The 27,981-nt window shown below is 39.4% G+C and overlaps 1 protein-coding gene across 1 annotated transcript; it reads left to right on the plus strand.

Moving 5' to 3' along the window:
* On the plus strand, positions 1-27,367 carry LOC117384118 (retinoic acid receptor beta-like). The gene is made up of 8 exons (XM_033981403.2): positions 1-301; positions 10,997-11,151; positions 12,537-12,678; positions 20,661-20,827; positions 21,415-21,591; positions 23,873-24,077; positions 26,098-26,256; positions 27,013-27,367. Exons 1-8 carry the CDS (start codon positions 130-132, stop codon positions 27,216-27,218), a joined length of 1,383 nt encoding a protein of 460 aa, XP_033837294.1. The 5' UTR covers positions 1-129; the 3' UTR covers positions 27,219-27,367.
* Positions 27,368-27,981: the final 614 nt, after the last annotated feature.

Here is a 27,981-nt window from a genome sequence, read left to right on the forward strand (position 1 = left end):
CGCCCCTCCGCTCTGTGTTATGTCTATGTAATGTCTATGTATTGTGTACGCGCTTGCTGGATGTCCACAGTTGTGTAGCGGGACCAGCAGCGGTTGGTTAGTTGGTTGGTTGTCCCGGGGCCCTCCACCATGTTCGATTACCTGGAGTGGGACACCTTCGGACCGTCCGCGGAGCTTCTGGATCTGTACACCACCAGCTCCAGCCCGACCCCCGGACCGGAGGAGCCAGGGCAGCCCGATTTGGCGGCGTTTTTCCCGGAGCTGCTGGAGGCTGAGTGGCGCGAGCACCGCTGTTCACAATGTAGGTCCACACTCAAGATGTGTGTGTTTTTTGTTTGTTTTTTTGTAATTTATTTTAGTTTTGCATTGTCTTGCGCTAGTTTGGACCTAGTGTGTTCACATAAATCTGCTTTGGTCCAGGTTTGAGCCAAGTTAATCCTGATGTAGACTTGTTTTGGTCCTGTTTTCGTCTAGTCCTGGTCTAGTCCTGATTTTGTCCCATTGTAGTCCCTATATTTATGTCTGTGTGCAAGAATGAATGCACTCCTACTTTGGCCGTGTTTAGGCCTTGTGTAGGTAAACATGCATCTTAAACGTGGGTTATCTTTGTGGATTAGTCCTGGTTAAAGCTTGTGCCTTGTTGAAGAAATGCTACACTGGGAGTGTGTGGTACAAATAATGTATTTCGGTTTTTAAACTGCCATAAAATCGTCAAACGTTAATATTATTATCATTATTTTGTTGTGAAGGGGTTCTCTTTAAAATGACATATTGTGATTATAATTGACCACAGTTTATTAACCCCTCAGATGTCACTGTTTGTCACATACCACCCGCTGCCATTTTTTTTTAAATGTCATAATTTCATTATAGAACTTTTTTTTTTTTGTTTTTTTTTACTCTGACTATGATCAGTGTAGCTGGCCTATCAGTGTGGATATTTAAAGGGAAGATTGACTTGATAGACTTTCATTATAAAATGGCCATTTAGACAATCCCCTTTTATTAGAAGTCTAAACAAGTTTTTGCCTTTTATTTTATGTTTTCCTATTAAAAGCTACATACAATTATGCAAAATTTTCCATGAGCCCCTAAATCCATATCTCTTTTACTGTTATATTGCCACATATTCGCGTATACTTTAACTCCATAACATGAAAATAAATGTGACTTTTCCTGATATCATTGTTACTGGCTCACCCATAGGAACAATCAATGAGAAGATTGAGTTTGTTGCATTTTTTGTTTTGGTATAATTTTCATGGCAATTGAACAACCGCAGCTAAAGTTATCATTGTAAATGTACATTCAGATACACAAATTTCCTTTTTAGACTCCTAACCTTGTTACTCCTTGTTTAGTCCTATATCATAACTGGTTCATATCTGGCTTATTGTTGTCTTAGTTCAGCTAAGACATGGTTTAGTCCCAGTTAAGCCAATTGTTCCTGTCATTATTAGTCTGGTTGTAGTCCAAGATAACACTACTTTAAAATCTGGTTAACACCTGGTTTAAACCTAACTTAGATCTGATTTCTCCCCACATTGCACTGTGTTTTTACAGTAAATTTCCATACTAGAAATAAACATCTTTAAAATGTGTTTTATGAATGCCTTGCTGGTTTGATGTTGAATTATTGGCCTGTTGGCTTAAGTGAAGACTAGTAAAATGTAATATTGATGTTTCAGTATTTCTGCTTTGCGAGTCATAAACTCAAATGTCCTCTTTACTTTATCCAATTAGCAGTAAGAGCTCTGAAAATAACAGCAGGTGAGCTTCACAATTAGTGCCTCATGGATGGGATACAGCTGCTTGTAATAACCAAATATGTTTAAATTCCAGATATAGTTCATTATTAGGCATATTCTTTACAATTTTAGTCTTGTAGAGGAACTTTCAATATCATTTCAGCATTTTTACTGAATTAAAAAAATATATCTAAAAATGTGGGAACAATATTGGGGTTTCTAGTGTTTTCTTGATCTGTATCAGTAAATGACAACATGACCGAAAGGGATGACTGTCACTTTGTTAAAAAAACAAAAAACAAAAACCCAACACATTTGACTGTTAGAAAAAAAAAAGTTTATTAATTATCATTGTTTCTGAAATTATCAAATCAGGTTTTGCATATTAAGCCTTTTTCTCAAGTTTGAAAATGTTGCATCATGACTATTTTCTAATGAAAGCCTCTGCATGTAACTTTTTATCCAAAAATAGACTAAAATAAAAGGATGTTTTGTTGTTGCTCTGAAAAAGAAATGGAAATTATATGTCCTTTTTATCTCCACAAACATGACTTTTATTTGGCCTGGAGGAGTTCCTCCTCCTGCTGGTTTCCATGGAAATGCTGTTCCTTTGGCTATAATATTCCACAGTATGACATTAATCTTCATTGAGAATATTCCAAACTTTTTATTTATCATGCAGAAGACATGCCACCTCCAAAAAGTTATCTTCAAAACATACTTGGTTAAATTATGATACCTTTAATGTATTATGTATTGTGCTGGGTAATATATAAGTTTGCCTCAATACCCATCAGACAAAAAATATCTATCTGAGTTTCATACTGTACCCAGCAATTACAGCTGAATCACATTTAGTACATATTTAGTTCCAATAGTTCATATTTAATTGACTGAAACAATTATAATTGAAGTATTTATTCAGACATTAAAATGCATTACTATCTATCTAGTTATTTTGTTGGTAACCCATAATAATGATTGAGCAGTAGCCGCCCTGGGCCAAGTAGAGTTTGACACAGTTCTCTCGTTAACGTAGCCTTTGTTGCTATGGCAATGCTAAAGAATGACAACAATGTGATGTGGGTTAAGCACCTCAATGGCACTGACTCTGGACCATAAATCATTTAAGCAGGGCTGTAAGATGAATCATAATCGAATCAAAATCACAATTTGAATGTACAAAATCTCAAAGGCTGCAATTTTTGAAATACCATCATGTCCTCTGCAAACAATAAAATATCTGGTATTATTCTGCATGAAAACTGCCAACCCTGTAGTTTAGATCTGTACAAACATGTTCTGAAATGTATTAGTTTGTTGTTTGCAAATTCTTCTGGACTCCTTTAAAATGTGAAATTTCAGAATCCAGAAACCGATATCGCAAATCTAATAGCAATTGCAGTCTATTTAGAAAAAATTGATATTTTGTACCCATATTTTTCATCCCTAGCTCAGACAACAGTCAACTAAGACTGCAAGCCTATAGTCCTTTAGTCAGTTAATTGTGCGTTGGAGTGTTATTTGAATAATTATTTTATTGATATTATAAGGATTTATGGACAACAGCAGAAAAGATTGTCTTCTTTTGTAGTGTAGATATTGCAGTGTCTTCCACAACAGCTTTGTTCTGTTGTTTTTTTCACCACCACAGTGTCTGGTTCATCTCCATTTTGTCAGTCTGTCTCTGGAGCCCCACAGGATCTTGGCTTGATCATTCTCCACCACCTTTCAAGGTGTTTCCTACCTTGACCTTGGATCTCCAGTCCGTACTCTGTGTCTGTACACTATACTCACTACATGATTATGCCGCTCCATGTATGCTTTCCCTGCCGCATCTTACACCCTGCAGTTATGTGCTGGACTGTCTCAGGGGCCTCTGTCATATCACTGATTTGGAGCCTTAACCGATTTGTCACAGTTTTCAAAGTTTTGAAATGAACTCATGAAACAGTTTACTGTTGAATAGAAAATAGAGCAGAGCGGAATTAAGTCTTACTTTATGGTACATTTTTTTATAAGAATAAAATAAAGTGAAATTGTGAAACTTTGATATGAATACATTTAAGATGAGCAATATGTGTGGTTACAGCGACAGGACACAAAATAACGTTTAAAATACACACATAATACGTTTAAAAGTGTTAAACGGGTTAAATTAAATAGGTGCCAAATCGGGCAAAGGCAGGCTGTTTGCACAGCCCACACCTTGGGTCTTGTCTGGTGTGATAGATCTGGGCCTCTATCGCTCTGGTGCTCAAGGCCTGCTCTTGTGCCACCAGGATGAGTGTCTCTGTGCTGTCATTCAGTCCAGCTTTCTCAAGCCATTGGTAGGACTTGATATCAGCCTCTTCACTTATGTTCCGGTGGTACATCCCATGCAGGGGCATGTCCTCCTGTTATGGTAGCTCCACCGCCTCTTCCTCTGCCCTCCACTGTCTGAGGCATTCTCTAAGCACATCATCTGTTGGGGTCTTGTCCTTGATGTACTGATGGATCTTGGATGTTTCATCCTGGACGATGGCTCTCACACGCCACCTTCCCTCTTACAACTAGTGTGTACAGTAAGGCCACAAGATTAATCACAGTTGAATCAAAATCGCAATTTGAATAGATACAATTGGCAAATTGCAAAGGCTGCAAAAAAACAAAAAAAAATCCTGTCTTATTCTGCATAAAAGCTGATAACCCTGTTCTGAAATATGATTCTTGCCTTAGTTTGTCAGGGCATATTTGAGTTGTGAGTTCTGTTGTGTTGTAAAGAATCCTATTGTTAAAACAATAATTGCTAATGTAATTGCTACCACTATGTTTGTCAGAAAAATGTCAATTAGATATTATTCCCAAATGGTATGTCTTAACATCTGTGGTTTGTATCCGCTGTATCCGCTCCATGTTCTTGCCATTGAGCTGACTTCCTTCTCCTTGCCCTACCTGCTGTTGGTATTTGGCTGTAGCCTCTTTCCTGGTTACCTCTTTAACTTCAGCACAATTTCTGACTTTTCTCTTGTAATCTCTCTACCCACCTGTGGTTTGTATGACATAGATTCTTCTCCTTATCAGGTTTGTGATAAAGATTAAAGGGGTCAGATAAGAGCATTCCATACATTACAACACTTTTGACACAACCAGCTAGAATTGTCATAAGAAAGGCTTCAAGCCACTTTATTTTGCTCTTCAATACTAAACTAAACACTTAAATAAAAGTACAGTGTAAATAAACATGCACAATTCCCCTGCAATATTTTCATAGTAAGACTGTCTGAACTGCACTGAGCTCCTGTAGCTGTGTGAACATAAGAAATGTTTGTTCACACCGATAAATTGTGCCCAAAACAGGGGCGGTCTTTTGTGGCCTAATTTCTTGACATTGTTTCAAAAGGGATTTAACAGCAGGAGTTACAATGACCTGAATTACATTTGAAGAAACTCAGATTAGATTAGATGATTTATACATATCTAAAGCTCTTACAGTGACTCATCCAGGAGCATAAATGTTTGATAAAAGACTGAACAGATCTATTTCAGACCTTACCTGCATCGACTGCCATCAAATTTGAGTCAGGCGTCTTCATAATGTTGACAGACCTTCACAAATGTGCGAAATTATGCCTGCAAATATCGACGTTGAGGTTCTTTGCCAATGCCCCAAACCTGAATTGGGTCTGTGCACAACGGTAGCCAGCTAGATCCAATCAGAAGCACAGTCTGTGTGACCATTTTCGGTATAATGTAACGTCTATGTGTTTTTTGGCAATTAGCCAATGAATCACTGCAGTTAATTCGGATTAAAATGATGCAAGAAATTTTATCTGTAATTTACTTAATCTATGAGCTCACTTTAGCTTTACCCTGTGCAAATGTTAGAAAATTCTCAGATTTGCATGTTTGCGATTGAACCAACTAATCAATTAATTGAAAGAATAATCACCAGAATAATTGATTAGCAAAATAATTATTAGTTGCAAACCTGAGGAAAACACCATCACCAGCTTGTAATCAGCCCTGCAAGTCCTATGTGATGTCATGTAGTACTTGAAATTAATAATAATGGCTTACACTTGTAATGCGCTTTTTCAAAGCCTCTCAAAGCGCTACACTATAGTCATTATTCATTCATTTCCACACTTGGTGATGGTAAGCTACTATTGTAGCCACAGCTGCCCTGGGGCAGACTGACGGAAGCGAGGCTGCGCCATCAGCCCCTCCGACCACCACCTATCATTCCACACACACCACTTTCATACTAGGTGAATGTGGGTGAAGTGTCTTGCCTAAGGACACAACAACAGAACTTGGTCCGAGCGGGACTCGATCCTCCGACCTTCGGGTTGGGGGACCAACACTCTAACCACTGTTTGGTTCAGCTTTTGCATTTGTCCAAAACAGCAATTCCAAAAAAATGCTGCTGAACTGGAATTTCTGTTGGGATAAATAATTATCTATCAGATGGCGAACTTTTACTTTTACTTCTATATTCATTAATATTCCAGTTCAGATTCACATTCTGAACCATTTGTGAAGTCGTCTGAACACCATAATGTTGATGTGGTCTACTCTGTTGCAGTCCCACTGTTGGTGTTTTGAGGTGGGTTCGGGCGCCTCTTGTTTGTGACGCTGCATCCCTCCACAGAGCAGCAGAGTGTGGGACAGACCCGAGCCCAGAGCAGAGCCCAGAGCAGAGTCCAGAGCAGAGTCCAGAGCAGAGCCCAGAGCGGTCACTGTGGGGTCACTGCGGGTTCATCTGGCGGTCAGCAGCTCAACAGGCCACAAAGCAGAAAGAGGGAGGAGAGAAATTGGGGAGAGGGAAGAGAGGTGAGACAAGGAGGGGAGAGGGGGAGAGAAGAGACAGAGAGGAGAGGGGGGAGAGGAGAGAGAGAGAGGAGGAAAGAGAAAAGAGAGGGGAGAGAGAGAAAGAGGATAGAGAGGGAGGAGAGGTGAGAGAGGGAATAAAGAGAAAAAGGAGAGAAAAGGAGAGAAGGAGGAAAGAGATGAAGAAAAGGGAGACAGAAAGAACAAGGGAAGAATGGTGAGAGGAAAGAGAAGGACACAGAAGTTGTGAAAAAAAAACAGTTGTTTTCAGATGTTTAAATGTGAGGTTGCATTAACTTGTGGAAGCAGTTTGTTCTTGTGTCCTCTTAGAGCTAACACATAACATATTTATTGTTTTGAAAATTCTATACAGTATTAAAATGTTTAATAAGTTTTACTCTCTCCGCTGAGTTTCAGAGCACTATCTTTACAATCGTGTGCATTTCGCTAATGAAACTACTGCACCTCACATCAGGTTTGTGAAGTTGTGGTGTATTGTTTTGGATCATGTTTTTGTATATTTATGGAGAACTGCTGAGTGGGAGTATGCGTGACGTATTCTTGTGGGCTGAGCTTTGGACAGAAGTTTACTACTAACTGTAAGGAGGATTTGAATAGTGCCTGGGAGAGATCTCTAGATTACTCAAACACGCATGGATGACATCTAAAAGCTCTTCAGACATGTTTTTGATGAAGGGACACAAGGGTCACTTTTTCCCATAAATCCTCCATGTTTTGCTTTGAATCAATGTAGAATATTTAAATGGACAAAAGGTGATGTAATATATTTGTTACACTTTGTTTACTGAATGTAAGTTCCCTTGTGGATCAAAAACGTTTATCTAAGTTATAAAATGACTTCTGTTTTCCAGTGCACTGCTCCAGTGCTTCATTTGCCAGAACAAAAAGTGACATTGGGACCAGGGTTCGTATAAGGTCGACGAAACGCACACAATAAGTGAGCATATATGTGCTCAAAAATGTCAAAATACAACACAACTGACCATATAACTCAATATTGTATGCCAAGCCATGCATCTACAGGATGCCCTTTCGCGCTGAGCCTGACTGTGCTGTACCAAAAAAGAAATTAAGCTGATTACCCTGCTATACTGCTATCAGCGATTGTGTTAGTATCTGCATTAGTGTGTGATGTAATTTCTAGATAGTGTTACACTACTGTTTGTTCAAATTAAAAATGAGCTCTATTCGGCCTTATTTACCCCACAAAACAAAGACTCTCCCAAAACAAGCAATAGGCTTCTCCAACACAGAACTCAAAAGCATCAACACAGACTGCTTGTTTACTTCCTAAAACAGAAAAAACCTAGCAGCTCCTCTGAATGAGACGAGAGAGCAGTGCCCGATTAACGCAGTGACATGGAGGAGACGCACAACTAAAATCAGGTTAAGTTGCCGAATCAAAGAACACAGTTACCAGAATGCGCCCTAACAAATGCTGGATCCTGTTCCAGCTGGTTCTGGCTCAAATCAAGCCCTGCAGTGCTCTACACATGTATAAAAAAATCTGATGACAGCATTGATTTTAGACATCCACAGGTGCTCGGTCCAAACTATACATCCATTACAAGTGCAAAATGTCTGGAGCAGGGACTATCTGCAGATCTGTAGCTTGGTCCAGAGTCATGGGTGAACAATATTGTAAAGGAGGAAGGTGGGATGCTCTTACAATCGCTGAAGTTTGTCCATGCTGAAACCAGGACCAAACCAGAACCAAATCAACACCAAAACTAAACCAGGAGCAAACCAGGAGCAAACCAGGACCAGTATGAACCCACTCCTCAGCTTAGAGAGACCCGAGCTGTCTGCAGAGCTGTCTGCAGAGCTGTCTGCAGAGCTGTCTGCAGAGCTGTCTGCAGAGCTGTCTGCAGAGCTGTCTGCAGAGCTGTCTGCAGAGGGGGGTGTCTCCTTTTGCTTATTTTTGAGGGAATAATTCCCTCAATGAGACAAAGGAGCTTAGTGACTGCCCTGGGGTTCTCCTGTAATTCCTCATCACTTCTGGCTCTGCTTCATATCCAACATTCTTTTGTGAGTTTCAAAGTGCATTGTGAGTTGCAGCAGACCCACTCACCAGCCTCATCACTCAGGCTGTGGTGGGGCAGTTGTGGCCAAAGTGTAGAGAGAGCCTGGGCTGCTGTGGGTGTCCCGGTGTGACCCACTCCTCCAGGTTCACCCAGAGGCCACGGGTTCAAGGGGACGGGGCCATGGCTCTGCTTTTGTTGCCCTCTGAAAGGCCCTGTGCTGCCGGGCCAGTGGTGGGGCTGCAGACTGGAGCTGCTTTGTGTCTCTGCTCCCTCCTTAAAGTGACACCATCAATCATCTTTACACACTTGGACTCATGCGCATGCTTTGAAGTCCTCCCTTTAACTCTGCTGTTGTATAACCTGAGACATTACTAGACTTACAGTGATTGAACTAATCATCTTTTGATAATCGTAGTTGTTATCTGGACTATACAGACTCTAAAACACCCACAAAAAGACATTTTTATAACAAAGATTTGATTTTAAATCAAAATGCCAAAAGAATAAACAATTTCTGACTTTCACTAATGATGCACTTTATTCATAAATTTTCTCTTTTTAGAAACCTCCAGTCACCTTACTTTAATCTTTATTAGGTTGATAATATATGTAAAAGTGTCAGTGTAAAATAGAAATAATAGTTTGACTACTCAACTAATCCAAAAATAAATTGCTGACTAGATGACTGGGCAATTCATCAAATGAATTAAATTAATTCATGTTTTTAATAATCAAGATTTTGAAAAATAGCAAAACTTGCAAAAACAGGGTTAAGTGCAATTAAACAATTGACATTGTAAAATGTGTTTAAATGTCTCTACAAATGAAAGCAGTTCACAATCCCCTAAAATAACAGGACATGAGAAGGGAAATGTAAAGAGCTCCCCCTATTTGAAAGACTAGCAGTCCCTATTCTAACTTTGATTTGAATAAATTTAAATCATAATCATGTGTGCTAAAAACAGATTTAAAAAAATAATTTTCATTAATTTTGGCTAAAATGGAGCTGACTTGTGATTATATATTTTTATTCAGTGTGCATACTTTTATAAAAGTGAGGCTGAGGTGATAATGACCTCTGAGATTCAAGATAAAATGGGTGTTTACTACAAATTTCCTTTGGGGGGCGCCACACAGAACTGGTCACGCTCACACTTGTGACGCTGCGGGGGAAGTGTCTGACCCAGGGACACAACAATAGCATGTGATTGAGGTTAGAGCCACTCACCCATTGGTTGGTGGGTGATCACATAACCCACTGTGCTACTTTTGCTCTTTTGTAACGACACAGTACCAGCAGAATATATATAACAAACCAAAAGCCCTTTCATGTGAGTAAAGAGCTGATTTCCCTGTGTAAATCGAGTCATAACTAACTTTGTGTGTTGGTTGTCCAGACCCATTACTGAAGATGTAAATGATGTGCAAACAAACAGGGACATTTACTGGAGATTTGCTCATGTTTGAGCCAGAGTCAGTCAGGCTTGTTGTACATCTGCATCACAGGAACTGTAGGGATTTGTGGGAAACCATCTCAGGTGTTTGCCACATTTTATTGTATTAATAATGAGGTAAGTTAGCATAGGAATGTGATTGTTATGTAATGTTTATTTCTTTAGTGTGGTGCACCTGCCCAGGGACAGCAGATGGAAAATAACAATAGCTACATCTGGTCCAGATCATCTTTCCTTTGTAAGATTAATTAATAATTTGTACAAGGCCCCTGACAAATAAAGGATAAACTCAACTAAACACTACTACACAACGCTGCAAAGGACTATTCAGTACAGTGAGACAGTTGTGAGTTTCAAAGAACATACCTGCTGTATCACGTAACACCCTAAACTGAGTGACTGCACCCTTCCTGATTATCAGACAATAAAATGTTCTATAATTAGATGCAGACAGCACACAGCAGACTTATTTTGACCTAAAGAGCTGCTTATACAATATATCTACTGGGGCAAGACAGGTACAGCGTATAGATACAGAACTTAATAAATAAATACAAATACAAAGGATGTAACTTTTTATGTAGTACCAATATTAATAAGGACAGTTGTGAAATACTTCCCATAATTGATGATGTGATGATGTCATACTCCTAGATGGAAGCAAGAGTTATATTGCCCTATTTTATTGTATTCGCATAAGAAAAACATAAAATGTAAATTCACGAATGATGAACCTGATCATTTCTGTTGGTGACTAGATCCTACAACTATGACCAAAACTGCTGTGATTGTCTTTTTTGTCACAGACCAGCCCTTATGTAATATCTCTCCCAGTGGTTTTGCAAGATATGAATATGCAGTCTGAGTTGGAAATCTGCCTTCACATACACTGCAAAACCATAGTAATACGTGTGTCCTGTTGTGTGCTTGTTTGCAGCCGTGGAAAGCCAGAGCTCCAGTTGGTGTTCGGAGGACTTGTTGACCAGTCCGCCCTCACCTCCACCCCCTCCCCGCACGTACAAGCCATGTTTCGTGTGCCAGGACAAGTCCTCTGGGTACCACTATGGAGTCAGCGCCTGCGAGGGCTGCAAGGTACTCTACTCCTACCTCACACGACTGCTGTACACGGGTGACTAGTGTTGTCTAAATTAAGAGTGTTTGTTTTTTTATCATCGTGATATTGAAATCTGTTTTAAGTACTGGGTCTAATCCTCAGTAAAATTGAGTATTTTAGTATTTTAGTATCATGACAACACTATGGGTGATGTGATCTTCACACGCAGGCTTTTTCTCAGATCATGGTGCTTCTTTTATGTCCTCAAGTCTTTTTTAAAATACATCTGAGTACCTTAGCGTTGATATTTCATGTTTTAGGATATAAATTATTCAAAAGGGTGCACTCTAACTCTTCTGGAGGGACGGCTACCTACTTGTCTCCATAGAGATGTTATTGCTTTGCCTGGATTTTCACAGTATGGTATGAAACTTGCATAAATACAAGCAAGTTATACCTAAGTTACTGTTAACATTTGTGAAGATGTGACATGCTTCTAATAAGAATACATGATTTTGAAAGAATTTTTTGCTATACTAAACATCACCCTACAATTTTGTGGATTATTCATTCACTCCATACACCATAGACTAGACTAGGGATAGACTAATGAACGAGAGGCTGCATCACCGGGCCCATACTCACAGACACACAATTCATTGCAATAATATTTGATTTTAAACCAAATGGCCGCAAACTAGTTTACGACTGGCCCCTCAGATCTTCTCTATAGGAAACCCTGAGCTGCAGCACAGCCAACCTCAAGCACTGAAATCCCACTAGCTGCTTGTGAATCCGTTCATTCACAAGCAGCTAGTGTCTCGTGTGTAGTGCTCCCTCTAGAGGAGCTCACAGGAGTACGAAGCAAAGTAAAGGATGAAGGAGCAGAGATAGAAACACACTGTTATCAAATATCTTAGAGCTAGTTGTGCTATGGGAAAAAGTGGCAAGAGATAGTGAAAAATACCATCTTTAGTACAAATTAAGTCTAAACTTGACCTCAGGACAAAATAATACAAATATACTTTACACTAATTATCTTTATCCTTGACAAAAAAACAACAAAAAAAAACAAAACATGCACCTTGACTCTCCACAGACCTGACTTGTAACGTTTCTGGTGGAGAGTCCACTAACTACTTGTCTCCATGGAGATGTTTTTACTTTTCTTGGAACATTCCACAGAATGGTATAAAACCGATCTATTCTCTAAATTTTGTTTTAATGTCTCCACGCAGGATTCGTGCCTGCTGCCAGCAATCTGACGCAGCAGTTCCACTTTAACTATTAAATTATAAATAAGAACCTTTGATATTAAGGTGACCGAAATTGGAGCTCCTGGCTCCTAGTTAAGTTGGTTATCATTGCATTAACAACACCATTGTGATCCCTCTGTTTCTAATCAATGTGTGTGTGTCATTAGGGCTTCTTTCGGCGCAGCGTGCAGAAGAACATGGTGTACACGTGCCACCGTGACCGCAACTGCATCATCAACAAGATCACACGCAACCGCTGCCAGTACTGCCGACTACAGAAGTGTTTCGCTGCGGGCATGTCCAAAGAGTGTACGTACCATCTGGCTCTGAACACCACTTATACTACTGCAGACAACACTCAAATGTCATGTAGGGCTGTCGCGCTTAAAGAATTTCCCTTGCTGTACTTTTATGTCCTGGTGTAGCACATAGGCCCATAATATTACGAGTAAATTAGGGTTGTACTTGAAAAATAGCTCAATAAAACAACATGATTGGGCATGAGTGACAGACATGTACGTGTGCACGTGTCAGAAAAGTCATTTCTGCTCACCAAATGTTGTTTTAGAGACGAGTTATGAGGATATATTATTATGTTATAGCACTGTCCTGCTCTAAACTCAGGTGGGAGGAGCTTGTGGACACTTGTCGGCTCCATGGGCAGAGTGCAGGTTATCGAGGGCTGAGCCAAACTTCAATGCACCTCCAGCCATCGGACATCGCTAAAGTCCGATGACTTTAGGTGCATTGAGGTACTACAGTCACTTGAGCCCTTGTGTGGTGTGACTGATCATACAATTACAATATTGTGATTACTGCGACAGCCTTACTGTTAGATATTTTAATACACTTCATTGTGATGTGATGGACTGTTTAACACAATGGTGGATATAAACAGGAAACTTACACAGTATTTGCATAATAATCCAGACTGATGATCTGTGTAAGTAACTAGGGCCAAGGGCCCACACCAATGTTAAAGGTCCTGTACCCATTTTTTTCCCCATGTATTTGAGCAAACTTTGTCTTGCCCGAGTACAGATATTGTATAACATCTGTTTTGGTCAAAATAAGGCCACTGCGTGCTGAAACCTAGCAATAGTCATAATTGCAGATTGAACAGTAGAGTCAGAAATTAATCTATACCATTATACAGTCTACCTATAAAATCAATTATAAAATAAGATGAGCAAAAGGTCTTAGGAAAATACTGTAAACCAGGTGCTCTCAAAGTTTTACACCAAGTACCACCAAAAAAAAGATTTGGCTTTCTGAGTACTATGGGAGCTAAACCAAGTATATAATCTAGGGCTAAAAGAGGTCTAAAAGTGGACTACATCATTTCCACTATAGTTCTGAATACAACCATTTCAAACTTGATTTCTTAAATACAGTACTAAGGAATAGACTCAATGCCCATTCTGATACCACAATGTCATTCTCAACATTAAATCATAGTACTCCCTTTTATATTTAATGTGGCATTATATCTGTGTAATCCCTCAGTCATCCATGTATGGTCCGTGGGTCTATACTAGTCTATGTCTTATACTTGTTCTGATGCAGCTCAAGATCATTCTAAAGATATTCAGGAAAGGTTAATTTATGTCCATAATTTAGGTTAATTTTTAGTATCTAGTTTCGATACTAGTTATGCTAAAATTTGTAGTGGTTAAATTTGAGATACTTTTGACAACCCTGGTTCTAAACAAGAAATTATCCAAAGAAGGACAAAAAGTGTATACAGTTAGCTCTAAATCAGACAAACCCACAAACTGAAGAGCTGTCCAAATACCACCTTAAGGAGTTCATCTACCACAGTCTAACTCTGTCTAAACATTATATTTGATGTGATATTCATTCAAAGGAGAATTATAGACTGCTCAATCCAAGTGTTTTTCTTTATTTTTGCAACAATTTTGAAAATCCCAGCTGTTCTCTTCACATGAATTAGTAACTGTAACATGTGAGGTTGCAGCTATAGGAGGGAGGGACAGTGAGTGTCCTTGGCTTACAGTATACAGAGGTTATCTAAAGGCCCATGACCAAGTCCAGGGTGTTACATAACTTAAACAATAACAATAACACTATCTAATCTCCCTCATACTCATAACACAATCAAAATAGATAGTTAGCTTTAGAGGGGACGCCCACTAATTAATATAGAGGTAAATAAACCATTAATTTTACTGTACAAGAGCAGCTCTATTATTCACTGTTAAAAGGGGTTATATTGTGCCAAATGACACTATACACAACAATACACTCACACAATAAAATGTCCAACAGCACACATTTGCATAAATAACTGTAGCTGCACACTACATACTACCGCTTTCTATATTTTAACATAAGACCAATTTACTTAAGTCAACATCTGTTAACACAATGTGAATTAGTTGTGCTTAAAATACACAGAAGTTGTGTTTCCTATTGAATTAAAAGAAATGTAAGATTTAGATTTTAAATACCATAAACATGACCTATCTGTGTCCCCAGATATGAACAGGTTCAAATCAAATATAGCTTTTACTGGTAACAATTCTAATGCTGATTTATTCTGAATTACAAAATAATTGGACATGTTATTTTTGTGTCTGTATGGAAATTTGTCCTCTGCATTTAATCCAATCAGAAAAAAAAATGAGCCTCATATGACTCTTTAATGTCATATGACATTTTAGTTGTCAGTTTCAATTGAAATCCTGTTGGTTTAAACCTAAAAGGATTCTCTCTGATCTGAGTTGAGGTTCTGAGCTTTGACATGAGGCACGGCCTGAAGATGATAAAAACTGTGTTTCTATCTGCAGTTTAAGGCTTTGGCAAACACAGGTTCAGTTGTGATTGTAGCACATGTTTAAACTGTTAGAGTGCAGGCTGTAACTTAATATGGTAAAAAAAAAAAAATACCAACATTTTGAAGCTTGTTATCAAAGCTTGTTATCAAATGTTGGTGTGAATAATGTGGTGGATATAAGATCTTTAGATAAAGTTCCCAGCGGACACATGGCACACGCAGATGGCTCCAGGCGAAAACAAGAACATAAAACTGCTGCAGTGTTATTGATGTTTGATATCATGTATGCTGTGTTAGTTATGTCACATCACATGGCAAGGGGAGTCCAACGGCTTCTCAAAGTCACTACAACTCCAACTATAGAAAGGATTCTAATGGGTCTGAGAGCAACATGATTCAGCTGTGTCATATCTGAGAACATGTTCACTTCAAATATTGATTTTTGTAATGGTGATTTACGCACAACTACCCAAACACATTTGTATGATGTCATAGCTGGTTCAAGCAGTTCATCCAATCAGAAAGCAGACTATGCCTCACACTTAAGGTTGCCAAACTAAATAAATGCATTTCATTTCAGAGTAGGGCTGACTATTCACAAAAAAAAATGAATGACTACACTATTAAATATGCTGTCTGCAATAGTGGGGTACATGATATGCTGTGGGTGAAGACACTCTTTTTAAACAGTGAGAGCACAGGCTACATACAAAGTGTTACAATTAAAACTGAACTTGTCAGAGCCTTAAGGTGCAGATAGAGGACACATGACACAAGTTATTTTCATTCTCAGTATATGGATATTGGCTGCTGGGGTTTGTGTCGTGAGGATTCAGATCAGAGAGAGTCCTTTTCAGCTTTGAAACTGGCAATGCAAATAAGAGACTCTTGTGACGCTCATTCTGCTGTCTGAATGGATAATTGTCTTGAGAAACAAAACACCAAATTATAACAAATAAATGGAACACTGTGTCCAATGTTTTTGTAATTAAGAATAAATCAGCAGTTCAATAGTTATCAGTAAAAGCTGTATTTGATTTGAATATTTACACATCTTGAAAAAAATGCTTTTAATGTAGTCTGTTTTGGGGCCAAAAAGTTACATAATGTGGCTTTAAATTTAGAAATACCTTCAAGGTTGAAAGCATTGGTGCATTATAAAAACTACATCAAAAGTAGATGTTGATTTTGTCTTATTTATTTACACAATATAATTCTAATTCTAACATGTGCCCCTATCGACTCCTAATCCAAACCTCAGTCCTCCACACTGATGTAAAAACGTGGAAGTGTGTTACCCAGAAGCTTTCTGACCCAGATAGCAGAACGCGTGTTATGCGAGGAGGAGCGCGGCCACTGGAACCTCCCAGCCAACTCGGAGCTCCACGCTGCGTTATGTAAACCCTGCCTCACATGGAGCAAACAGATGCTGGCGTTCCATGTAAGCGCAGGCGGATGCACCCCTCCACCCTCCCGCGTAACTGGATACTGTCTCCTAGTGTTTACACAAGGCAGCGTGGGAGGGGGGAGGCAGGAGGGGAGGGGGGAGGAGCCGTGCTGTTGCATAATGCCACTATGGCTCTGACATGTGAGCAGGCGAACGAGGGAGAGGAGAAGAGAGTATGGCTAGAATCAAAGTCAGTGGGGCGATGGAGAAACGTACTGACACAGTTACCAAAGTTGTTATGAAAGGGTAACCTGGTTAGAGGGGGGCCGCACATGGATGAGGGCGGTCCATAATGCCGGATCAACCAGCTCCTATAGCTGTAAGATTAATCACAATTCAATCTAAATCGAGATTTGAATGGACAAAATGAACAAACCCTGTAGTTTAGTTCTGTGCCTGTTCTGACATCTGATTGTTGTATTGGTTTGTCAGTTCATATTTCAACTTTTTTGCTTATTCTACTACCAAATTTAATCATAATCGAACTTCTAGTCAGAAAAATCACAATTAGATGTTTTCCCAAAATCGCTACCAGTTACTTTCTATGGCAAAACACAGGAGCGGGCAGTGTACTAGTGCGCATATATCGTATTCTGCATCTTATTAGAATGCATTTTATTATCCGGTAATCAGGAAGTGCAGATTAACATGCCACAGCAAAACTCCACTCTGTCGTGAAAAACGCTTATAATAACTCATCACTGTGAATAATTGAGATGTTGGGAATGCATAAAGTAAGTGAGAAATAACTTTGGACCACTGCAACCTGTTTAAAATGTTCTGTTTTTCATGTAAATGATGTCAAGACACAAAAAAATCAGGTACACCGTCTTTAAAGAAGGCACCTTATGTTTTTTTAGTTACATTACATTACATACAATATTGATATAAAACAAAAAATAGAAATGGCTTCTATTTGAAGCTGCAGAACTGATAAGCCCTCTTCATAGTAGCATTTCACCATAACAGCAGCAGCAGATTATTTTTATTTAGTTGTTTATGTTGAAATATATATATGATAAATTGCTTATTGTCCGGAGTCAGTTAAGTACAGAGCAGTGGGCGGAGATAGGGGGTGGATGAAAACTCAAGCCTCAAATACACGACAATACAAGATTACCTGAATCAAACATACCTGAATTGATCATAACACAAACCAATAAACTAATGATGAGGAAATGCCATTATAACATGGCTAAAACCTCATAAAAAATGTATATATTATGCCCACGTAAAAATAAACATTGGCTACACCCTGTTTTTCATCCACCACAGCAAAGTGGGTCAATCAAGATGTAGGTCTCTGAAATTTTTTTTTGTCTGCGAATGTGTAATAATTATGCATCATTTAAAATAAAATGTGTCAAAAGGATGCCTCATGCCCCTGAAACATTCCTGCCGTCTTGGAATATGGAAAGACTAAATCCACTGATGGGATGTCATTCATTATAATCTGGTCATCTGAGCCCTTTCTCATAATGTTGTTGAACATGTACAACAAGTAGTTACTATTCAACAAGAGTCTGTCGCTATGGAGTAGGGCTGCACAGTATATTGCAAAAATATTGATATTGCAATATTGGCTAACTTAATTGATATTGCCAGAAAAAAGAACACAACTGTTTTGCGCTGTCTTGGCTCTGTGATATTTTTATTCTAACATCTGACTAGTAGCAAAGTATAATGTTATGAAAATGTATTAATAAAAATAATAGTGCCTTCTGATTGGACAGTGCTTCCTGGAGTGGGAGGGGCTAGGATCAATTCATATCAATTCATAAACAGAGTGGATCCTACCAGGCATCCCATTTAAAAGGCCATTTTGTAACTTAATGAGGGGTAAACATGGTGCTGGGGGCGGGGGGTGTTTCTACCATGATTCAAAAACGATTTGACAGGAGAAACAAGCGATTTTTCCTGGATGAACTCTTTCTATGGTTAGCAGGGCAATACTGTCCAATGCTTAGCCCACAAGCCTGTGTTATCCATGATCCCTCATGGGAATTTACCATAAATATACAAAACAATTCATTACACACTACAGCTTGACAAACCTGATGCGATATGTACCAGTTTCATCATCAGAATGCACACTGCTTGTGTTGTGATGAAGAGGGAGTGACTTAGTGCAGAGAGCAAAGGAAGGGAGGGGGGACTCAGGGCAGGGGGGAGAGGGGACTCTCTTAACAGCCAAAATGAGCTACAGGTAAATGAGTGCTTTTAATGAAACAAAATAATCTCCAACAACAGGTATAACACCTGTGCACTCCCATACTTGCCATAGCCCAACTCATGCATGAAGACATCAAGGCAAGACAAGTTTATTTGTATAGCACAATTTGTCCACAAAGTAATTCAAAGTGCTTTACAGAATAAGGACATTAAAATCACACAAATCAAAACATAAATAATCACAAATAATCATCATAAAGTTAACATTAAAACAGAAGAGTGCAGAATAAAACCCTTTCAGTCATATGCACAGCTAAACAGAACTGTTTTGAGCCTGGATTTAAACATTGTCAAAGTAGAGGCCTGTCTCACATCTTCAGGAAGACTGTTACAGGTTTTAGCTGCATAAAACTGAAACGCTGATTCCCCATGTTTAGTCCTGACTCTGGGCACCAGCAAGAGGCCAGTGCAGAGACCTGAGCACAGCTGTTACAGTAGTCTAACCTACTGGCGACAAATGCATGAATAAGTCTCTCTAAGTCTGGTTTTGACAGTAAACCTTGAATTTTTGCAATGTTTTTCAGATGGTAAAAAGCTGCAGATGTTATTGATTTGATGTTGCTGTTAAAGTTCAAGTCTGAGTCCATTATTACACCTAGATTTCTAGCCTGATTTGAAGGTTTTAGAGAGAGAGACTGGAGGTGACTGCTGACACTTTCTCTGTTTCTGTGGGCCAAAGACTATGAGTTTAGCTGGAGAAAGTTGTTTTGCATCCACACATTGATCTGTTGGATGCAGTGGCAGAGTGAATCCACTGGTCCATATTCACCTGCTGCCAGTGGGACATAGATCTGAGTGTCATCTGCATAGTTGTGGTAGGACACACTATTGCTGTGTATTAACTGGTCTAACAGCAGCATGTTGAAATTGAACAACAGGGGTCCCAGGATTGACCCCTTGGTGACCCCACAGGTCAGGGACATTTTTTCCAATTTCAACAAAGTACTCCCTTTTTTCTAGATAGGACTTGAACCAGTTTAGTGCCGTACCAGAGATGTCCACCTAGTCCTCTAGTCTCTGTAAGAGGATCCCATGATCCACAGTGTCAAAAGCAGCACTCAGATCTACCAGGATCAAGACTTTGCCTGCATCAGTGTTCAGGCGGATGTCATTTATCACCTTGATAAGAGCAGTCTCAGTGCTGTGGTGGAGTCTAAAACCTGACTGGAAAACATCAAAGGAGTTGTTCATTTGGAGAAAGTTAATAAACTGTTGGTAAGCAACTTTTTCAAGGACTTTGCCTAAAAACGGCAGATTTGAGATTGGTCAATAATTGTTAAGTATCGTGGCATCAAGACTGCTCTTCTTTAGGAGAGGCTTGATAACCACAGTTTTCAAAGCTCTTGGGAATGTTCCAGATTGAAGGGACATGTTAACTATGTGAGTGAGTGGTGACAGCAAACTGTTGAGCACAGACTTTAGAAATTTAGTGGGTAAGCAGCATGTAGATGAACTCAGACTGTCTTGGACAGTTTTGTCAGTTTTAGGTGCAAAGTGAGTCAGCTCTAAGTTTCTAGGTGGGTGCTGGGTTGTTATTTGGAATTGATGGCATTTTTAATGCCCTGAACGTTTTTATTAAAAAATACTACAAACTCATTTCACTTTGATGTGGAAATTAGTTCTAAAGGCAGCAGAGCTGGGGGGTTTGTTAATCTGTTTACTGTTGCAAACAGTGCATGAGAGCTGTTACTGCAACTTCCAATAATGTCAGAAAAATACCTCTCCCTTGTTCTACACTTCTTTTTTATAAAGAACTGAACAACCTTCTTCATATGGCTCTCACTCTGCCTTTAATGAAGTCTTGTTGTGTTACAGCGGTGAGAAATGACCGGAACAAGCGTAAGGGTCACAAGGAGGCGGTGAAGATGACCATCATGGAGACATACGAGCTGAGCGCAGAGCTGGGTCTGATCGTGGAGAAGATCTGCAGAGCTCATAGAGAGACCTTCCCCTCCCTGTGTCAGCTGGGCAAGTACACCACGGTCAGTCCAACGCGCGCTTCTACAATGTGCATGTTTTTTAATTCTGACTTGGTTTGGTGAGATAGTACCTGTGGTCAATATTTATCATAGTTTTACATCAGTTAAGTGGCAGTTTTGGGGGGAAAAAGTTGAAAAGAAAGGCCTAGGACAGGGGTGGGCAAACTTTTTGACACACAGGCCACAATGGCTTCTAAAATTTGACTGAGGGACTGGACCAGGATATATATATATATATATATATATATATATATATATATATATATATATATATATATATCATTCGAGATTTGGCCTATAGCATGTAGCACGGCATGAATACTCAAGGCTCATTGTACAAATTGCTTTCCAATTAAATTAATAATTAATTTATTAACTTTCTGTAAAATAAACACAGAAAAAATATAATTTGGTCTCGTTCGGCGGGCTGGATTAATAAACCCAAAGGGCCATGTGTGGGCCATGTCTGGCCTAGGCTTTGGTCACACATAGCCTGTTCTGGCAAAATGCAGGTAAATTCCTGGGTAGGGTACTTGGATGAATGGAGCTTAACATATGTAAAATTTGTGTATCCTTTGTGTGTGGTACAGAACTCGAGTGCAGAGCAGAGGATTCAACTAGACCTGGGCTTGTGGGATAAGTTCAGTGAGCTGGCCACCAAGTGCATCATCAAAGTGGTGGAGTTTGCCAAACGTGTGCCAGGCTTCACCGGGCTCACCATCGCAGACCAGATCACCCTGCTCAAAGCCGCCTGCCTCGACATCCTGGTACAGCCACGTGCATGCTTTACAATCACCAAACACCAAACACCAAAGACCATACATTTCCTGGTATCTACTTACCACCAAATACTGAGAATGAGAAAAACTTGTATGCATTAAAAATCTATATATTTTATATGTGCACATAAATCAGATTCCCATAATGTAAATAATTTATTATTAGATCAATCAATGTTCAGATATGGGTAAAAATAGGTTAATATGGTTTAGGTTAAAGGGCATGTATTAGAGCAAAATTGGTCTGGCCTCAATACAAATATATTGTATAAGCAGCTCTTGAGGTCAAAATACGTCCACTGCATCTAACCATAAAGTGTTTTGTAGTCAGATAATGAGGAAATTCGCATTTGCATGCTAGTTGCTGTTAGCTTTATCGTGATGGCACAATCACACTGGCCTCTGAAAGTTGTAAAATGCACTGATAAACTAATCACAGTGAATAATTAGGATGCTCTGAATGCATAAGATAAGTGAAGAATAACTTTGAACAACTGCAAACTGTTTAAAATGAACTAGTTCTGTTTTTCACGTTTTTAAGACAGTTAAACTCAGTTATAGCACCTTTAAGACGCATAGTTGCCATGGTCATGGTTGACAGCTCTTGTGGCTGTCTGGCCTGCACAGCAGTTTTTATCTTACATTTTTAACTTAACATTTGGAGATTTTGACCAACTAAGAAGTGCAGCATAAGGAGTTCAATGGATAGACGTTAAGGACTATTGGATTGTGTAATTTGATTTTTCCTGTTTTCATGGCAACCCTGCATGGAAATGCTACAGACTTTTTACAACAACACAACAGGCTTTCTACACCAAATATGGCAGAAGATGTTCCAGAGGAAACAATTGAAGAGAATGTCGAAACAACAGACCAGAGTGAGAGAGTTGCTTAGAAGAGGCTTTCCTGTTGTATGTGCAGAGTTCACCTGGCTTCCCCTGGAGGCTGCAGGACAGAGAGGATGGACACTTTTGTCCTGAGGGTTACTCTCCTCAAACTTCCTTGATACTGGATCTGATGAGTCTGCCTCTTGAGCTGCACTGACACTTTTGTTTGAGCTTTTCTGTTATTATTGTATTTTACTGCTGAATCTGCTTAAACTGCCCCTGGGGGACAAATAAAGTGATAGTCACTGATTGATTGATTGATTGATTTAAGGTTAAGGAAGTAATGTCTATGCTTAAGCCCTGGATCAGTCTCCAGGAAATTAATTCAAATCAAGGTAATATCCCCAAAAAGCATGGAAATGTGTATTATGCGTGAAATGTGTGGTTGTCACCTTGGGGTACTGTGTAGCACCTCCATCCGCTCCTCTTCTTTCTGTCCCTGCCAAATGTGTGTGACAGGTGTAACTCTGACACGCTGGCATGTTTCTCATCTCACCAATCAGTAAGGGGATGTAGTCTTGCCTTAGTTTTGATCAGAAAAGCTCAATCAGCCTGGCTTGGAAGTTGACACATCAACCTAGAAAAACAAAAAATGAAATTGAAAAAAAAAAAAAAAGAATAAATTCCTGTTAATTACAGCATATCTTAAAGTTCAGTATTTTCTGTGTCCAATTGTCTAAAATATCCATCATTCTGTTGTGTCTGTTACATACGTACAACTCATCAATAAATATGATAAAGTCACACATTTGATCTGCGGCATTTAAAATAATGAATCACATTCGAATGATCAAAATCAGAAAGTGGACAAAATTTACCAACTAGAAATCTGCTTTGGTGATTTGATAGAAAATAAAAAAGGCATACATAGAATAAAGTGTTAAAGGAATCCTGTGCTCTTCCATTACAGTCACAACTGAACCTGGGTTACTAGTGTCTTAACCTGCAGATAAAGGCACATTTTTCTCATTCTCAGTTTTTGGACAGGCCTCATGTTAAAGCTCAGAACCTCCATAATTCACTCACTGAGCTGCAGAGGCTGCACTGCACTAGAGTCATGATTGCCTGCAGGTGCTGGGGTTTAGGTAATGACCAGATCAGAGAGTCCTTTTAGGTTTAAACCAACTGCATATCACGTTTGAAACTGGCAACCCAAATAAGAGACTCATGTGGGGCTCATTCTGCTTAAATCAGTATTCTAAGTGTTATCAGTAAAATCTATATTTGTTTTGATCATGTTGTTTATGGAATTTGAAATCTAAATCTTACATATGACTCAGTTTAATAATTCACAATATACAGTATGGACAAGATTGAAAGCAAACTGAACTGAAAGCACAGCAGTATGATGTTTACTGACTAAAGTGTGTTCTGTTCTTTAGATCTTAAGGATCTGCACACGCTACACTCCAGACCAGGACACCATGACGTTCTCTGACGGCCTCACACTGACCCGCACACAGATCCACAACGCGGGCTTCGGCCCACTTACCGACCAAGTCTTCTCCTTTGCCGGACAGCTGCTGCCCCTCCAGATGGACGACACTGAGAGCGGCCTGCTCAGCGCCATCTGCCTGGTCTCTGGAGGTACTGCAAATGCTTGATTACAGACATCAGCGTTGGACATGCTTTGTGCTTGGGTGTCAGGGGTCTGGTAGATGCCATGTTCTTTCCTGGACTGCATCGGGAACTTATTATAGTCTATATACATGACAGAATGTTGGGCTGTCACAATATCACTTTTTATTGTGAGAAGAGGTTTTTGATTTGATACATTTCCTAATTATTGACAGAAACAAGTGATTTTTTTTTTTTAATTCTTCTATATCAACAATACAATGCAATATAGATTACCAACAAATAAAACTAAACAAAAAAGTCTATGAACAAGAGGATTCACCGAATAATATTTTTTCAGCTCAGTAATTACCATATTTTCTGGATTATACGTCGCTCTGGAGTATAAGTCGCACCAGCGAAAAAAATGCGTAATGAAGAAAATAAACATATAAGTCACACTGGACTATAAGTCCCATTTTTTTGGGAAATTTATTTTACCGAGAACAGACATTTTATCTTAAAAGGAAAGTTTTAATAACAATAAAATAGAGAATAACAGGCTGAATAGCAATACAGCACACTAACGTAACACATTTATTTTTATTCAACTACATGAAGATTAGACAACGAACTGAGTACGTGTCTGGTATGTTTATGTAAGATATTAACAGTTAATCAGACACACTACGCTAACGTAACATATGCGGCTTGTCCACAAACGCGAGAGACACAGGAGTTCTTTTCACTGATGTTTATTTTCACTGATGTCTTACTACATCACAGTTCACACTGTAGACCTAGCAAACACATCAAATATAATATAAGCTCTGGCTCATATCACATATACACACACAACTGCACATGAACGCATGGAAAATATACATAACACTTTGGCCTGCAAGTAAACAAACCAGTGAACTGAAAACTTTATATTTTATTTTTCAGTTGTTTCTTAAATAGTGCTCTGTCGGGTAAGACTTCATATCAGCATTAAAAAAAAGCTGAACTGGAAAACGGGATGTAATTTTCACAACCTTAAAGTAGACTTATGATAAACTAAACATTTTGTTCCAAATTAAAAATGATCATCTTTATGCTCTTATAAATGAAGGGAAAATAAATAAGGGGAAATTAAATATGAAATGTGTAAAAGAAAACAAGTCAAGTAAATTTTCTTACAAGTATTACAAACACAACAACACCATCTAGTGGTCAAACAAGGGAACTGTAACATGTATAATCAGCCATTACTTAACACATACATAAACACATACATGCAGCTTAGACAGAACTGAATATGTGTCTGCTATGTTAAAGATATTTAAGATATTAACAGTTAATCAGATAACTAAAGCATAAAAAAGCTAAGTTTACTCTCAAGCTCACTCCAAAACACTAAATCCATTGAATTCTTCATCCTCGGTGTCACTTCTGAACAACTCCGCCTGCTCCGGAAGTAGATGAAGCGCCACTTCCACGTGGCTGTCATACTGGTACAAACCTAGAGTGCTCTCACACAGTTGTCAGTGTGACAATAAAGAAGATGTGAGTATAAGTTGCATCCCCAGCCAAACTATAAAAAAGTGCAACTTATTGTCTGGACACATTTGTTGAGCTATAAAAGCCCATGTAGAACAAAATGTCTCCAAATTACCCTTAAGCAAGTACCTTATTTTTTCGAATTGTAAGTGTTTCATGATGTCTTTCATTAAGACCAGATGAGAAGGGGGTGATTTTATTTCCAGGTATCACATAAGGTATCATACTGACTTGAGGGTTTGTCAGTTCGACAGCTAGCTCAACAGGTCATCAGAGTTTAAGTGGTTTCATGTATCAAATAGACTTTTCCAATATAATGTAACACTAGAACAGATTAACAGATTAACTTTTGATAAATGCAGTCTATGCATGTGACGTTGTCATGTTTGTTTTGGTTCACTTGAGCGTTCACCTTTGTCTTCCGCACAAACTTCAATTCTGCTATGTGATTGGTGCACCTGTCAGGCCCTGATTGCTTCTGTGTGTGTGCTGTGTGTGCTGTATGCAGACCGCCAGGACCTGGAGGAGCCGTCAAAGGTGGAGGTGCTCCAGGAGCCACTGCTGGAAGCTCTGAAGGTGTACTCACGCAGACGTAGACCCAGCATGCCCCTCATGTTCCCCAAAGCTCTCATGAAGATCACCGACCTGCGCACCATCAGCGCCAAAGGTCTGGCCATGGCACTAGGCCACTGTCTGCCACTGGGGGTCAGGCTGTGGGACACATACTAGGCACACTTCAGTGTATTCAGATCCATTCCCGCCTTTTTCAGACTCTCAATGCAGAAACATGTCAGCCATTCTACACACCAGTGTAACCAACCTTTTGGTTTGAGGGCAAACGTCGCAACCAACAATACTGTGCTCCCTTCTGACACACTGCCATGTACCACAGAAGTAATCTTACATCTCGTTTCAACTTCTGTAAAAACTAAACTTACATGTAGAGTAGGCCTTAGTCTCGTTGCATGTAATGCATGTTAGTATAATGAAAATAAAACACTCAGCTAAAACTAGATAAAAGAGCTTTTATTAATTCCACCATGGGGAAACAGAAAAAAGGGGGAAAAAATCACAAATATATTACAGTTAAAGATGCAAATATGACAATTAAAATGTGTCTAAATGTGTAACAGAGGTGTCTGTAACACATTCTATTCTATTCAATGGCTTTAAGACAGTGGTTCCCAAAGTGTGGGGGGCAAAACTGAATATAAAATGGCTGGGTCTGAGCCCAGGTTTCCGCTGTGCTGTCTGATCAGGCCGGGTTTGGGTCCGGTGCAGAGCCACATGTGTACTCCTCTGTCACATACACTATTGCATAACTCTATTTTAAGAGGAAATCAGGAACTGTAAAATGCCTGATTTTCTACTTTGCCTTTAATATATTAAAAAAATAGTAAAGCTGACATTTTGCCACCAACAGGAGCCGAGCGCGTGGTCACCCTGAAGATGGAGATCCCGGGCTCCTTACCTCCACTGATCGCTGAGATGCTCGAGGACCTTCAGAACCTGCAGATGAGCCACAGGAGACAGTGTCTTCCTACAACCAGCCCCACCTGCACAACCAGCCCCACAACAATCCACACGACCAGCCCTGTCTCACAGATGTCCACCGGGGGCAGGCTCTGAGACGGCAGGGCCACTAGGACTGAGGACATGCCCAGGAGACGTTTCATGTTCAAACCCAGGAAGTCATGATGTCAAGATTTTTATATAGTTTTATATAGTCTCACACTTTCACTTTTATGAACGTCCACACGTCTACATGGACATGCACATATAATTTTAATTTGACTGCTATGGTTACGTCACACTAGAGAAAAATCTCTGAGGATGAGGTGGATTGCAGATGTACTTTCTGAGCGCTGCCAGACGTTGTTTAAAAAAAAATCTATCTCCAGCAGCACCGCAACTTTTCAGACATGGCCCACGCGTGCTCAGAGACAAAATGCAGACTACTTTTGCATCTGCTGTAGGAACTTGGGACCAACAAAGAGTCACTGTTAAAGATGCACTGTGTAACTTTTCTACTGGAGGGTCTGCTTGTCTCCATGGAGATATGATTTCTTTGTCTAGAAAATTCCACATTATGTCATTGATCTTATCTATTTCTATGGAGACGAGCAGGTGACATTACCAGGCCAGAAGTCAGATCTGTGGAGAGGCGACCCAACTCCCTTTAAAAAAAATGCACGTTTTTCAAGGTATTTTTCTAGCAGTACAAAATACTTCAGTTCTTTACAAGCTAAATACATAGGTTTAAAGTTATACTGTGAAACCTTCTGGGTAAAACAGTGAGCTTTTAATGGACACAAGAAGGTGCAGCAAGATGATTCACTATCTCACAAGAATCCGTCTTGGCGGGATCCTGCTGAGTCTGGGCCGGGGGCTG

Source organism: Periophthalmus magnuspinnatus, chromosome 16, assembly GCF_009829125.3.
Source record: "Periophthalmus magnuspinnatus isolate fPerMag1 chromosome 16, fPerMag1.2.pri, whole genome shotgun sequence".
Classification (NCBI taxonomy): Eukaryota; Metazoa; Chordata; class Actinopteri; order Gobiiformes; family Gobiidae; genus Periophthalmus; species Periophthalmus magnuspinnatus.

Coding starts and splice junctions, on each gene's coding strand:
- LOC117384118 (XM_033981403.2), top strand. CDS start 130: ATGTTCGATTACCTGGAGTGGGACACCTTCGGACCGTCCGCGGAGCTT. Junction 11,152..12,536: donor GCGCCTGCGAGGGCTGCAAG/GTACTCTACTCC, acceptor GTGTGTCATTAG/GGCTTCTTTCGGCGCAGCGT. Junction 12,679..20,660: donor TGCGGGCATGTCCAAAGAGT/GTACGTACCATC, acceptor GTTGTGTTACAG/CGGTGAGAAATGACCGGAAC.